Source organism: Hippocampus guttulatus, chromosome 6, assembly GCF_054856545.1.
Source record: "Hippocampus guttulatus isolate MCC_2025c chromosome 6, RoL_Hgut_1.0, whole genome shotgun sequence".
NCBI classification, from domain to species: domain Eukaryota; kingdom Metazoa; phylum Chordata; class Actinopteri; order Syngnathiformes; family Syngnathidae; genus Hippocampus; species Hippocampus guttulatus.
In genome coordinates, this window is record NC_141266.1 from 11,253,938 (window position 1) to 11,269,180 (window position 15,243).

Sequence of the window (15,243 nt, forward strand, 5' to 3'; positions counted from 1 at the left end):
GAATTCTCCTCTCCTCTCAGCACTCGCTCGGGCTTCCCCATATACAACTACAACATAAGCAGACTCACGCAGCTACAAACACTCAACATTGTTCTCTAAATCTGTGTGTAAACTGAAGATTTTGTCTCTGAAGTTGTAATCAGAAAATATCCCCACTGGTTCTCATCATTGCGGTGTTGTCTTCAGACCTTTTCCCCTCCTACTGTGCCTTTCTCATCACCACATCATCCCATTTTATTTCTTGTCTTCTCCCCTAACCTTTGTCATTTCCGCTTGTAAATCTCCTTTCCTCACAACCCTGATTTAAACTTGTCTGCACCAGCAACGTCCATGGAAAATAAGCCGCAAAAGTTTAACTGTCTTTTTGCACACTATTTATTTTAGTTGTGAAATATGTTTGTATGTACATGCATGTAATACACTCTGGATAGCTTAGTGTGTCATCACTCGATGCTATTCTAATGTTTCAGGCTCAGTCACACACCATCCAGCGCACGACCTGACTTCATATGAGTTTGCACAGCTGCTTGTATCAAAGCAGAATTTTGTACATTAACTAAACACACTGTACACATCAAGTACATAGTCAAGATAATTGCAGGTTCACATCATTTTGAGAAATGTTTGCTACATGGGCCAAAAACTTGATTTGACACCATCTCACTTCTCAAATAAGCAGCCGAAGTTTTTGTTTGGTGCTCACTCTTTTACCGACAGCCTTTATGAATTATATTACACAGTTCTCTAGGGCAGCGGTCCAATGCCAGTGTTATTTTTTGAATGTATTCATTTATTTTTTACACCATGCACAGCTTTTGCCTAAGTACACACTTTGACGGACTGTTGAAGCTGCAACCCAGCAACACAGAGATAACCGTCTCGCTGGCGGACACCGTCTCATAGCGAATGTCGCCGTTAGCGGGTAGCCAGCCAAGTCAAGGCAGCTGACCCAACAGTTTTTTTGTAGGCTACAATGCAAGGCGCTGTGAAATGATACAATATTATACAAAATTATAATGTGCATGGATATCAATGCCATACTTGGCTGTTATTTTGAAGTTGGTCCTCAGAAGCAATCACGGTGGCTCATTTGTATTTGAATTGAGGCAGTCTGACTTATTCATTGGGCGCAAAAGTGTGGTGACAGACCTGAACTGCGCACTATTGCATTTCCAGTTCTGTGCACCGGCGCACCGCTTCTGTGTTTATAATCCCCATTGAGACAGCGTAAAGATATTTTTTCTTCTGAAACTTTTGTGCAGTTACAATGGGATTACAAATATAATTTAAAACAGTTCTTTTCCTGGGTCAATTTGTGTACAGACTAGACCGATAGACATTTTTTCCACCTCAGCTGAGGTCTGCACTCTGCTGAAGCCCTCTCAAGTTACTACCTGTCATCCCAGGAGTAGATTACTAGTTCTTGTTATTTCTTTCACACTCCATCTACCTTTTCAGCCCCCTGAAAAGGTCCTCATACCTATTTTGTTCTGTATTGTGTGGAAGAAAACCAGCAACAAATCATTTTTTTTAATTTTCCTCCTCTCTGTTTCAAGGCTAACTTGGCAGTGCAGGAGAATCGTCTGGCCATCGCTCACAGTGATTTTCAGAAAGCTCAGGCCGAGCTGGATGCCAAGCAGTCGGAGCTGGATGTGGTACAGTGTGAGTATGAGAAGGCCATGATGGAGAAACAGGTAAGTGACTTCATTTGAATCCTCAGAACATGTGGGGAGAAGGTGGGGCGGGGGTTGGGGGTGTCTTCTAAAAAGTCCACTGATCTCTATGTGTCTGTCCTCACTCCCTTTCAGACACTGTTGGAGGATGCAGAGCGCTGCAGGTACAAGATGCAGACTGCCTCCAGTCTGATCAGTGGCTTAGCCGGCGAGAAGGAGAGATGGACAGAGCAGAGCAAAGAGTTTGCTGCTCAGACCAAACGTCTCGTTGGTTAGTTTCACAATGAGTGTATCACCATTTTTTTTTCAATCTAAACTTTCTTGTGACTGCTACGATAGCACATTAGCATAATTTCGGCATATCCGCACACAGTCCCAAAAAAATGTCTCATATAGTGGCCATCCCACCAATATATGCCAATTTGTCACTGTTGCATCACCTACATAGTCTTAATTGCCTCCGTTTATTGTTCACACACAAACATTCATGAGTACTGTGCACCCCTGCCGTCGCTTTAAGACAGATAGACTCCGGTTTCCCGATGATCCTGAACAATATAAATATTCGAGAAAATGGATATATGCTTGTAATGTCTGTGGCTTTTTGTTCCAGGCGACATACTGCTTGCAACGGCGTTCTTGTCTTACTCCGGTCCATTCAACCAGGAGTTCCGTAACCTCCTACTCAGTGACTGGCAAAATGAACTGAGGCAGCGTCAAATCCCATTTGGCAGCAATCTCAATCTGACCGAGCTGCTTATTGATGCGCCCACTGTCAGTGAGTGGAATCTACAGGTTAGTCATCAAACTCTGATCTGTTAACCTGGGTGCAACTGAGGAACACAGGTTAAGACAAAACATAGCTTGCACGATACAAAGGAATTGGCCTTTTAATTCTTGATGTGATTATAAAGTAGTAAAAATGTGCATGTCAGCCATCCTGTTTTTTTGCAGGGACTCCCTAATGATGACCTGTCTATTCAGAATGGCATCATTGTCACCAAAGCTGCACGCTTCCCTCTCCTTGTTGACCCTCAAACACAAGGAAAAATCTGGATTAAGAACAAAGAGGCCAGAAATGAGCTGCAGGTTGGTTTTTCAAATTTGAAAAACCATATTCAACCGATTTTTTTTTCTAGGAAGATATTTCCTTCATGTATTGATATTTTCACATTTGTACAGTATTTTGTATTTTGTATTTTGAAATGCATATCCAAAATAAAAATCTGAAATAGAAAATGCAATTTCTGGAGAAATTAATTATGCATGATGAAAAGCTGAAAATAAAATGCAGTGGAATTAATGTTATGGAATGTGAGCCTCGGTGTGACATTTTGAAGGAATAGAGCAACATTTAAAATGTTGCAGTTGAGGAATTTATTTTTAAATTGTAATAATTTGGAGAAAAGCAAATGTTGAGCCGCCACGCCATATACTTCCCGTGGAAGCTCCTTGAGGAGCTAGAAGTGTTGCAATTAAGAAACATGAGATGAGCCTATAGTTTTTATTTTTTGCTTTGGTTTTTGGGGTTTTTTTTGCAGGGAGAGGGGGTGGAGCCTGTGTGGCCATGGTAACACAGAACTTTTAAAAACCAAGTGGCAGTGAGTGCAGTGCTTGCTCCACACTAGGGCCATTATAAAAATGTTTGGTGTAGGCATAGTGGCCTTTGTTTCTGCCTTCCCTACATTTGAAAATGTATTTGTTCAGCCTTCAGCTTAATGCTTTACTGCTTAATGCTTCAGGAGTAGTACAGTGAGCTGTTCCTTCCTACTTGGCCCTGTCTTTGTGCTGAATGAATGCAGTGGTCATTAAATTACGAGATTCAATTTACTGAAGACACAGTGAGCCGTCATTCTATTAATGCCAATCCCTCTCCTAATGTTTTGAAAAAGTAACACATCCCAAAGAGATGCTTTAAGACTTGCACAGGCCGAGTTGGGCTTTTTGTATTGAAGGGTGAGAATTTATGACTAAATATATTCTTACATTCTCAGATCACCTCCCTGAATCATAAGTATTTCAAAGCCCACCTAGAAGACAGTTTGTCTCTTGGGCGACCCCTTTTGATTGAGGACGTAGGGGAGGAGTTGGACCCTGCCCTCGATAACATTCTTGAAAAAAACTTCATCAAGACTGGATCCACTTACAAGGTACAGTAATGAGAAATCAAACATTTAGCTTCTGGCATTTGTTGGCCCTTGTCTGTTCCAGCAAACCTGTTTCTGAATGCAAAGCTAATGCCCATAAAAGCCTGCTTAGGTGAATTTGGTGCAAAATAATTTGCATAGAACCCGTGGCATCCACCCCAACAAATACATTTAGGATCAACTACAAAAGAGATCGCCGGGAGTCCCCACTTGTGCATCAGCGACATCTGACCCCACAAACGCTTTTCTGGATGAATTGACAAATAATTCCACAGAGGTAGCTGTCATAGCTGCAACTGTATAATAATAATAATAATAATAATAGATTTTATTTATAAGCGCCTTTCAAGACACCCAAGGACACTTTACAATAACAAAAAACACAAAACATGGTATTATGTTGCATTTTTTCATTCACGGAGGTGGAGTAGAATGATTACATGATTCACTGTGGATGTGGAGATTATACTGCAATGAGATGAACTCAAATGGACTCAGTGGGCTTTCTTATTTTGGACTGTGTCAAATGTCACATGGTAAATGGGTTTCTCTTAGACAGGCACTCACAGTGCTTTTACACTTTCTCCTCATTCACCAAGTCACACAATAGAGTATATGGTCACCTTAGGAAAGGAAGAGCTCATTCACACACAATGACAGAGCACCAGAAGCGCCTTGCGGTCCAGTGTCTTGCTCAAGAATACTTCAACATAGTTGTGGGGGAGCTGAGACTGGAACTCACAACATTTGGGTTGACAGATGACTGAGCTGAGCAATAAAGGCAGTTTAAGACATTCTGTCTCATTTTCCAGGTCAAAATTGGGGACAAAGAAGTGGATGTTATGAAGGGCTTCAGGCTTTATGTAACCACCAAGCTGCCTAACCCAGCATACACCCCTGAAATCAGTGCCCGCACCTCCATCATTGACTTCACTGTTACAATGAGAGGACTGGAGGACCAGCTTCTAGGCCGAGTCATTCTCAAAGAAAAACAGGTAACATTTCTCTTAATCCACTCGCACAGACAGCTCAGATTTTTCCATTATCGTGGAGTGGTTCTACTTGGTTTATTATGTATTTTCTCACTTTTAAAAATCATCGTTTCACTCATGTCATTTATGTGACAGAAAATTGATTTTTTCATTGCTTGTCAACAAATAGTGGGATCTCTGGAGTGTGTGCCTACCTGTTTTCTGGTTTTGGTCATGTGACATTGGCAATCTGAGCTTTTGATTGGTCTTTACTTGATCCCTAAGCAACTGTAAAGTCATTTTCAGTTGACAGCAAGTGTGAAAATGCTCCCCCTGAGATGCGTTAAAAGGGGTGTATTTTTCTGCCTAAGTCATATTCCACAAATGCAATATTCATCATAATACGGTAGAGTGGGGCCGCAGAGAACATACTGGAAATAAAATGTTTACGTTGGCTTCTCCTGTAAAGCCACTAAGTATGTGATAACAGTATTTTATGCCATCAGGAACTGGAGAAGGAGAGGACAGATCTCCTCGAGGATGTTGCATCGAACAAGCGGAAGATGAAGGAGCTTGAAGACAGCCTCCTCTGCCGACTGACAAGCACACAGGAAAGGAGATCCAATCCATGTCAACGTATAATGGGCAACAACTGAAAAGCCACGGGAGAACATAAATGAGAAAATGAACCCAAAACACGATTTCATACGATTGCTGCACAATTCAGGCATTTGATTGTGTGTTAGCAGCAGAACAATTGTGAGAAAAGCAAAAACAAATATACCGCGTGAATTGTTTCTATTTAAACATCGGCTGTTTTACCCATTTTTGCAAGGCTGATTAGGCTGCTCAATGAAAATTTATACTTGCCTTTTCCAGTACCATTCATGGTGTGCTCCAAGAGCAATTCCATGTTTACACTTTCATTTCCTGACTTACTCTCAGAAATACTACATTTCTATTTGTAGGGCTCACTAGTGGATGATGAAAGTCTGATTGCTGTTCTTGCCAACACCAAGTGCACAGCTGAAGAAGTCAATCAGAAACTACAGATTGCAGCTGACACTGAGGTTCAAATCAACGCTGCCAGGGAGGAGTATCGACCTGGTAGGTCATAGCAGAGTTTAAGTCCTTTGGGGCAGTGTTCCCCCTTGTCATTCAATATGTTACAGCCAATTTATGTTCATTCATTCTCTATACCCTTAAGGCCAGGGGGATACTTTCTATACCAGTGAGGGGTCAAATGGGTGGCGAGAGAATATCTCAGCTGACTGAAGCCAAAAGGAATACACCCTGGACTGATTACCAGTCCACAACAGGGATGGCACTCCAAGCCTACTATCCATCCATTCACACCTACCGGCAATTTTTTTTGTGTTCACAAGATCCAAAATAATTTTAAACGAGGGGGTACATGAATGTGGAATTTAAATCTTGTGGGTCAACAGCACAAACCAACAGACCAGTGGTTTGGCCAGCCACAAAAATATATTAACTCTATTTTTCTAGACCGCACATACACGGTCTGGCATAAAAACGGGTTCATCTTGATTTCGTGCTGATGCAAGCCTCATTTAGTGGGTTTGGGATTTTGGCAGACCGCGCTGCGCCATACTGGGTGTTCTGGCGGGCCAAGAGGGTGTTTTCTTTTCCACGCCTCTGACAATTTGGTGACTGAAAGTAGGATGAACCTTACGCCTGATCGAAGCAGGTCTAAATTGTGGCCTGGTCTAAATTAACGCACTGTTATTATTAATACTCTTGTCTTCCGTATACTTTTAAAATCATCACCTTTGCCGTGACGCATCTATTAAGGCGCTTGGGGGTAGGGGCCCACATGGACACAAACGATTGGTGTTGAAGGCGATCTCTGATCTGTGATCACCCGGGCCAACTTAACATGATCTGTAAGTGGAGATTTTCTTGCATTTCCTGATAAACGTACTGGACTCCAGCGAGTCAGCTTTTGTTTCCGCTATGTAGACTGTGCATTTCTCCATAAATGCCCATTTGACTGCGTGCATCTGTGAAAATACCAAAAGAAATAAACTCCAATGCGCACCGTTGGAACACATTTTGTGTTTCACTTGCACGAGGCACCAAAATTGGGCCTTTGTTGTGGGATGCAGTAATTTGTTGCAAACACTGATGAAGGAGTCATCAGAAGCTACCATTTCTCATCATTATTTATCATTTATCATGGGATGGCATGTTTCAGTGTTCGAGTGGTCGTCTCCCAACCGAGAAGTTGGGGGTTTGATCCACCGTCATTGTAACCATGCCAAAGTGTACTTGAGCAAGATCCTGGACCCCCACTTTGAGTTTGAGAAAAGAAGTGAAAGCCCATGTACTGTTTAACATCATGTCATGATTACTTGTCTGTCTATTTACAGTGGCCACCAGGGGAAGCATCTTGTATTTCCTTATTACAGAAATGAGCATGGTTAATGTAATGTATCAGACTTCACTGAGACAATTCCTGGGACTCTTTGACCTTTCTCTGGCTTGGTGAGAACCCTCCAAATCTTGATTGTAACCTCATGTTAACTAATCTGTTCTTTACTGTTCCCTTGTCCAATTGGAAGTGTTCATCATTCTGTAGTTTAGCAGTTTTAGAGTTTCTGTTTTGATGGTCTGGTCCCAGTCCATTTTTTGTTTGCCAAGACCATGGTTTGATTTGCAAACTCAGTAAGGGATTGGTTTGCTACAGTATATTGCCACTGGCTTTTCTGCACTATTTCGAAGATGCACCAACAGTCATGTATTAGCCTATTGAAAGTGTGCTTTCCAAAAACAGCACAATGATCACACATTCGTTAGGATGTAAGGAAGATTTTTAAGAAAAGTAATGAAGCTTGTTCCCCCCATAACAGAAGATGTTCAGTTCTAGCAATAGACGCAAATACCCAACATTAGCCAAATAAAGTTTAGGAGTAATTCAGACTCATCAAAGGTCTCAGGATTCCATGTCAGCAGCTGGACGATCAAGTGATTTTATGTTAATACTGTATTATGGACGTGAGGTTTGTCTAGTAATTGGACAGCATAATCAGATTGATAATAATCATCCTGATTGTATATTTTATTTTATGCTACAGGTCCTTCAAAAGTCCCATCACCAGCAAGCGTGTCGCCAATATCATCGATTTCATGACCTTCAAGGTGTACAAGTATGCAGCACGGGGCTTGTATGAAAAGCACAAGTTTCTCTTCACTCTGCTTTTGACCCTGAAAATCGACATGCAATGCAGCAGAGTCAAACATGAGGAGTTTCACACGCTTATTAAAGGTGAATGATGAATATTGCATCTCAGAAAATCATTTGCATTTAAATGCGCAAAAATGTTTTTTTCCTTCCTGAAAGTTTGTTCACACAGACCAAAAGCATGTATGTTATGTTCAGTGGCCATACTATGAATATCTATCGAGAAAAGATTGCTTTGAACTGAAAATCTCCGGAAAGCTGTGCGATTTTGACTCTTCATCTACGAGCCAGCCGCATTAAAACATCGCTGTTTGTCAACTTGTTCTGTCATAAGCAAGGGAGAGCTCATCAAAAGCGAATCCACAACGATGAACCACAGGGATGTTGTTTCATTGCGCAAGTTATACTTGTGTACTGTCTTTGGCCGAGCCATGTGATTTACCCTTTTTGAAGGTATGATAAGGTATATTATTGCTTTGACCTGTGAGCCATAATCGCCATATAGTGGCATTGAACTCAACTCGGCTCATTTCACAGGAAAAAACAGTTTGGCATAGTGAACAAATATATATAAAACTTTGCCTTTAAAGAGAATTACACATTGTCTGTTTAAAGCTACATAAAATTGCCTTTAAGTTTGCTCTCTTAATGCGAACACATAATGAGAACCGCCATAGACAGGTTAACAAATAACATCCTTTCATGTGGCAGTGTTATCACACTTTAAGGAACTGTTATTTTTTAATAAAAATGGTGCAGCAACACTTGTTGGTAGACAATATAACAAGACTCGCAGGCATATATTCTTTATCCTCTGCGAAACCAACTAATATTATAACAGATTACGGAGTCACTTAGAGTAGGCAGGCAGGCAGCAGCACAAAACTAGCAGTCATGCAACCCAGCCAGGCCACACAGATCTGTAGGCCAGCTGAAGATTTAATAAAGGCTTGTAAGCAAAAGGGTAGACAAAGATATTGGTGATCCTGCACAAGAAGAGGTGGCGAAACTGAGGCAAGGTGCTAAGCAAAGTCAAAGTACAAAGCAGTAGAAAAATCATCAACATTCCTTCTATTTGCAATCAGAAAAAGCAGGTCTCCCATCACTTAAGCAGGTCCCCATCACTTTGGTGACTTGGCTCCAAAACCCTAATCATGCAGAAAAGGATCAATCAGGCAGCACATGTGAGTGCCAGCAGGGGGAAAGGGCACCTTGGGCAGCACAGTATTCATGTTGTTTCAATTGCTTCAAGTTTAATGTTTGTAAAAGGGTAGCCGCATGTTCTGTAGTGCTCCTGGCAATCTAGTTTGTGGACAGATTAAACCAAATTGGAGTTGTTGGGTAGGGGCACAAAATGCACAGCACACAACCATTAAAATCTCATTCCAACTAGTGGAGGGAGCATCATTGTTCGGGACTGCTATGTCACCTCCCATCGACGGGACAATTAATTCCAAGTTTAAGAAGAGTTTTCTGAAGAAAACTAATTGAAGATTAAAAGAAGATGGCAATAGTGATGAAACAAAGGACAGAACTAAGTCAACAACCGATGGCTTCAATAAAAGACTATAAAGCACAGGTGTCAAATTCCAGTGCTCGAGGGGCGTTACCCTGGATGTTTTCCATCTCTCCCTGCTGCAACACACCTGATTGAAATGATCAGGATCACTATCAGGCTCCTGCAGAGCTAGCTGATGAGCTGATCATTTGAATCAGGTGTGTTGCAACAGGGATGGATCAAAAACATGCAGGAAAGTGGCCCTTGAGGACCGGAGTTTGACACTTATGCTCTAAAGGTTTTGGTGTGCCCCAGTCAGAATCCTGACCTCATCCCAATTACCGTGTTTTACTCTATGGTTATTTGTTGTTTGTTAGTGATTAAGTAGTCTTAAAAAGCATGAATGGTCTCAATTGGATTACCAACAATCTGGATCAAATACACTAAATGCACATACATCATGACACGCAGCAATCAACACAAACACATTTATAAAATGCAAATGTTTCCATGCTTTTTCCACCCTGAACTGTGACGTTTACATATTATGTCCAGAAAAAAAATATGAAAACATTTTCCAGGAATGGTGTGGCATTTGTTTCAACAGGTCATTTTTCTAAAGTGATCAATTTATGCAGGAACACCATTTATTCCGAAATTTAGAAATACTTTTTCTTGTAACTGTATGTAGATTCAACAATTTCCAGTACTGCAATGTGGATTTGTATTTAGTGCTCTCATAAGGTTGCATTGAATGGCATCTGATGTGACCTTGCAGCTGAAGCATAGATCTCAGTGGTGCCAGCTTTCAACAACTGCAAAAAGAGCTCCACTGCTCCTTGACAAGGTTAACCTAAAATAACCATTATGGTACATTATATTTATTTATATGATACATTTAGTGGCTCTCTGTCGACATAACATTTTAGGAGCAAAGGCAGCAACTCCTCAGTGCAGCAAAAAAATAAAATAAAAACAGGCTTTGTCTATTTAAAAGGCCAAAGCTTACTCAGTAAGCTATGCGCATCCAGATCCATTATCTGCCATCTTAGACTTGTTGAACAGTGACTCAGTAAGAATTCATTTTTACAATAAGGTATCATTTGATCCACTTTTCTCATTGGACAAAACAGTGGCGTTACAAAAAACTCACTGTCAGGCAGCGGGATGTTTGATGTGATAGAGGTTGGTGTTGCTCATTTGACGACATGCGCTTGAAGGTCTGCAATGACAAAATCATGACAGAATACATTTTTGTGACTTGGTGTAACACTCAGGAGGTGCATCGCTGGACCTCAAGACGTGCCCTCCAAAACCAGCAAAGTGGATACTTGACATGACCTGGCTCAATCTTGTGGCACTCAGCAAACATTGGGAGTTCTCTGATGTACTGGATAAGGTACAACATATACGTCAATGATGTCATTTGTTAATCGAATTACATCAAAGTCAAATCTAATGTCAGCTTCATACGCATGAACACCATCGGATACTTTTCTGCCCAAATACAGACACACATTTATCGGTGACTGACAGCCAGCTAGCTCCCATATGGTATGGGAAAGTCAGTGCCCTGTAAAATGAGCTTAGTTCGTAGAAACTTCAATTAGTTTTTGAAAAGCCTGTGAGCACACAAACACTTGCACAGACACCCGCGCGCACACAAACACACACATGCGGATGTACTCCTGACTTGATGATTAACATGAAGCGGTGGATTAGCAGTTCTTTGTTTAATGAAATTAGCCTCCAAGATTGTGCTGTCTATCCTCTCCAGAGAGAAAGAGACACAGAAAGGCCAAACTATCTGAGGCCCCATCTCACTCAAACTTCAAACATAAATCAATACTTTGGCTTTCCTTGGTTGTTATTTCAAAACTACATCATTTGTGTGCATTTATACAATACTTTATTTACACATATCTGTATATTGTGTAGCCTTGATATATGAGGGCCCAATTTAAGAGATACAATCTGGAGATTGTGATTGTTTTTGCTTTGTGTTGAGACCTTAAGATACGCATCTGCTTGAGTGAAGTCAAAAAGTGTTGATGCACTTTAAGATGTCCAACGTGTTGGACAAACATTCCAACACGGATATACAAAACAGCAGAGGTGGTGGGCACATCAGTCCGTCTATCATCCTCTCGACATTATTTCAGTGTGGCCCAGTCCGTAGGCGGCGGCGACAGCCAATTGGTGTCAACAACGTACTTACTATGTCACATGCACGCAAAAATAAATAAATAAATGAATACCTAACAAAAAAACCTCAAAACAAACAAACAAAAAAAATCATACACACAGAGCATGGTGAGTTGTGAAATAAAAACAGTACAGTATTTTTTTTTAGCATGACTTTGCTTGTGCTGTGCCTACGTTTAACGTACGAAGTGGTAGGTATGTTCTTGATTCCAATTGGCTGTCGCCACAGTGATAGTCAGTGACGTGCCCACCTCTACAAAACAATCGCACAAGCATGGAGCAGACGCTAAGATGCTAATACCCCAGTCATCCACCCCTTATCCCCTAGAGAGAAAAAAAACAACATATATATCGTGTTGCCGTGCCTGACTGAGATATCTAAGAATGTGACTGAAAAATACCGTTAAATAATTTAACAAAAACGTTTTTTTTTGGTATTCAATATAAATTGAGGAAATAAAAAGAAATTAAATGATACAAATTCAGTTTAACTCCTTAGTCAAGGTACCACTGTACATAGATCATGTAAATAATATTGATTCAAACAGAGGATTTTGTGATGGTATACAGGGATAGTGCCAACACAGTAGTAGCAGAAAATGTTGAAGATTGGTGCAGAAAGGCTGTTCATTATGTTCCCAAAACACATTAGAGCAATTTGGACAATTAGTGATGTGTTTTGAGGGGTGCATTTGGAATATATTTCATCATTTAAAAGAAACTTAAGATAGCTCCTCTCTTTGTTTTTACTATATTATCTGATCGTTTAAGCTTAATCAACAACTGAAATGTGTAAAATGTTTAGTATTTTTCATTTCTCTTTGAACCTTTTCCTCACAGATAAGTCGCAATGAGAAGCAGTGGAAGGTGTGGTTTGATAAGGAAGCACCAGAGGAGGAAAAGGTCCCAAACTCCTACGATCAGGCACTAGACTGTTTTCGGCGCCTGCTTCTTATTCGCTGCTGGTGTCCCGACCGAACCATTGCACAGGTTAGAAATTACATTAGTCGACTGAAATTGTACACTTCGATCGTGGCTATACTTGATGATGTGTCACTTTAAATAGCCTAAAAACAATTCTTGCAATCTGGTCCCTGGTAGTTTTTGCTCAGACAAACCCTTGATAATAGTTATTGAAGTACATAAACTGGATATTAATCTGTATCCAAGAAGTAGAGAACAAGGTTGGAACATGGTTGGTTTTGTGCAACCAACCTCTCTACATTCGGCAAAATAGGACGAAGCACTTCCAGTTCAGGTAACTGGTGGAGCCCTGTAGCAGAAGCTTGAGACAAAGTGCATGTAGGAACATTAAATCTGGATTTTTTTTTTTGTCATAGACACCATCGGTGAAGCAAACAATATTCAAGCAAGTTTGAGTTCAAACATAATGTCATCAGCCCATCGTTAAGTTACAGCTAACCACACTGAAAGTCAGCTAACATGTTTTCTGGGTTCAGTCACGTGATGGTCCACATAAAGCGAATAGAAGATGGTGTAATAAGCTCCCCCTTCTCCATTTTTTTGCTGATGTCTTAGAAAACAAAAACAACCACCACCACCATCGGCCCCAGAGGACTGTCTGCCCACCGGGAAATTGCCCATTGCGCTTGATTACCAGTCCAGCCGTGGGAGACAGATGGCTCCCTGTGAAAGAAATAACATAGAAATTGCAGATGGTTCATTTAAAATGCAGCCGAGAGTTGGAATTTTTTTTTTAAATAGTTTGTTTTTTACAATTCATATTAATATCTCCCCAGGTCAAAGCCTTTCAATTAATCAAGACAGGCAAATACAGTATTTAATGATGTATTGGTCTTTCACCGGCTTGCTGAGCTCCAGTAGCTGTCGTGGCTAATGGACATTTAGTTTTCTCCTGATGGACTGTTTTGTTGCATGATGCTTTTAAGCCTGAAGTGGAGTTTTTGGTGCACTCACAAACAATAGTGCAGCTGTCCTTTTCTGATCATGTAAAGCAATGTTTATTCCTGACTCAAAAGGACAGAAAGAATCTTTGATCCTCTTATTCAGTAATCTGCCTTGCAGAAATTGCTGGAAAGAAAGTTGCTTTTTCGAAATGATCATTGCTTAATTTATCTCACATGTCTTTGATCCTCTGTAACAGGCCCGTAAATACATAATGGATGCAATGGGAGAGAAGTACATTGAAGGGGCCATTCTCGACTTGGAACAGACTTGGGAGGAGTCCGACTCACGAACGCCTCTCATCTGTTTCTTGTCAATGGGTTCCGACCCAACAGATTCCATCATTGCTTTGGGAAAGCGACTAAAGATTGAGACCAGATATGTGTCTATGGGACAAGGACAAGAGGTCCATGCCCGTAAACTTCTGCATCAGAACATCGCTAATGTAAGTGAATTATAAGAGGTGCAACTATTCTATTTGTCTAGAATGTATTCCTCTTTCAGTTTCTGCCATTATACAAAATGTCATTTGGACTCTTACAGTATATATATTCTCAGCGAGTCAATATTCATTGTCTGCAGGGCGGGTGGGCCTTACTGCAGAACTGCCACCTTGGTCTGGATTTCATGGATGAGCTAATGGACATAATAACGGAGACGGACTTCGTTCATGACGGTTTCCGCCTATGGATGACCACTGAGGTCCACAGACACTTCCCTATCACCCTTCTCCAAATGTCGATCAAGTTTACAAATGAGCCACCACAGGGGTTGAAGGCGGGCCTTAAAAGGACCTATGGAGGTACAGTAGTGTGACCTGTTTCCAGTCAGAAACATTATAGGAACATGACTCATTAAAACATGAGTAGAAGCATGCACCATATGGAAAAAGTTATCGAAACACATTGTAATGGCACCCATAAGAACTAAAATTGGAACAAATTACAACTCTTTAAAGTCAGAGCTCCTCCACACCAAACTTATCCTCGTGTGTTGTTATAAATGTTGCTTTATGCACTGGGCCACAGTAAACTTCCTCCCCAAACTGTTCCCACAAAGTTGGAAGTCTCAATGTGCTAGCATGTTCAATAAAGATGAAAGGGGTTCATCCCAAAATGTCCATGTTGAATTACTTTTGTAATTGTCGCTCACTTAGCCAAGCACGTGAAAGACACACATGCAACATAACAGTTGTTGTGACTTTCAACTTGTGCCAATGTGCCATCATGACACTAAACCATAAAACCTAAAACCAGTTTATTTAGATGTTTTTTTTTGTATTGTGCTTTTATAAGTCTATATAAAAAACGTGTGATTTTGAGGGGGTGCGCTGGGACGGTTGAATGCCATTTCAATTCATTTCAAGAGGGAAAATTTAAAGTGAGTGGATATATAATTAAATGAACAAGATTGGTCGCAGATTAAATGAATCACATCAATCAAGGTACCACAACAATCTCATGGGATTTAATGGCACTTCTTAAATGTGACAACATGTGAATTTCCAATTTAATTTGGAGACTGTGTCATGTTTTGTGAGATAGTAGGTGGAGGACCCCAAACAGCTGGGAGGCAGGAGGAGCAGGGTGGACTGAAAAAAAAATGTATTGACAAAAAT

General features: G+C 40.8%; 1 protein-coding gene across 1 annotated transcript in view; it reads left to right on the forward strand.

Annotated features, from left to right (window-relative positions):
- The window catches only part of dnah5 (dynein, axonemal, heavy chain 5), a 98,540-nt gene that overhangs the window by 71,431 nt on the left and 11,866 nt on the right, over window positions 1-15,243 (forward strand). Inside the window, exons 68-81 of the mRNA XM_086113424.1 lie at window positions 1,557-1,694; window positions 1,809-1,944; window positions 2,287-2,468; window positions 2,628-2,762; window positions 3,668-3,823; window positions 4,633-4,815; window positions 5,298-5,400; window positions 5,758-5,898; window positions 7,185-7,299; window positions 7,890-8,080; window positions 10,772-10,893; window positions 12,540-12,689; window positions 13,825-14,070; window positions 14,208-14,427. Of these exons, the coding sequence (XP_085969550.1) occupies window positions 1,557-1,694; window positions 1,809-1,944; window positions 2,287-2,468; window positions 2,628-2,762; window positions 3,668-3,823; window positions 4,633-4,815; window positions 5,298-5,400; window positions 5,758-5,898; window positions 7,185-7,299; window positions 7,890-8,080; window positions 10,772-10,893; window positions 12,540-12,689; window positions 13,825-14,070; window positions 14,208-14,427 (2,218 nt within the window). The remainder of the gene's footprint in view (window positions 1-1,556; window positions 1,695-1,808; window positions 1,945-2,286; window positions 2,469-2,627; window positions 2,763-3,667; window positions 3,824-4,632; window positions 4,816-5,297; window positions 5,401-5,757; window positions 5,899-7,184; window positions 7,300-7,889; window positions 8,081-10,771; window positions 10,894-12,539; window positions 12,690-13,824; window positions 14,071-14,207; window positions 14,428-15,243) is intronic.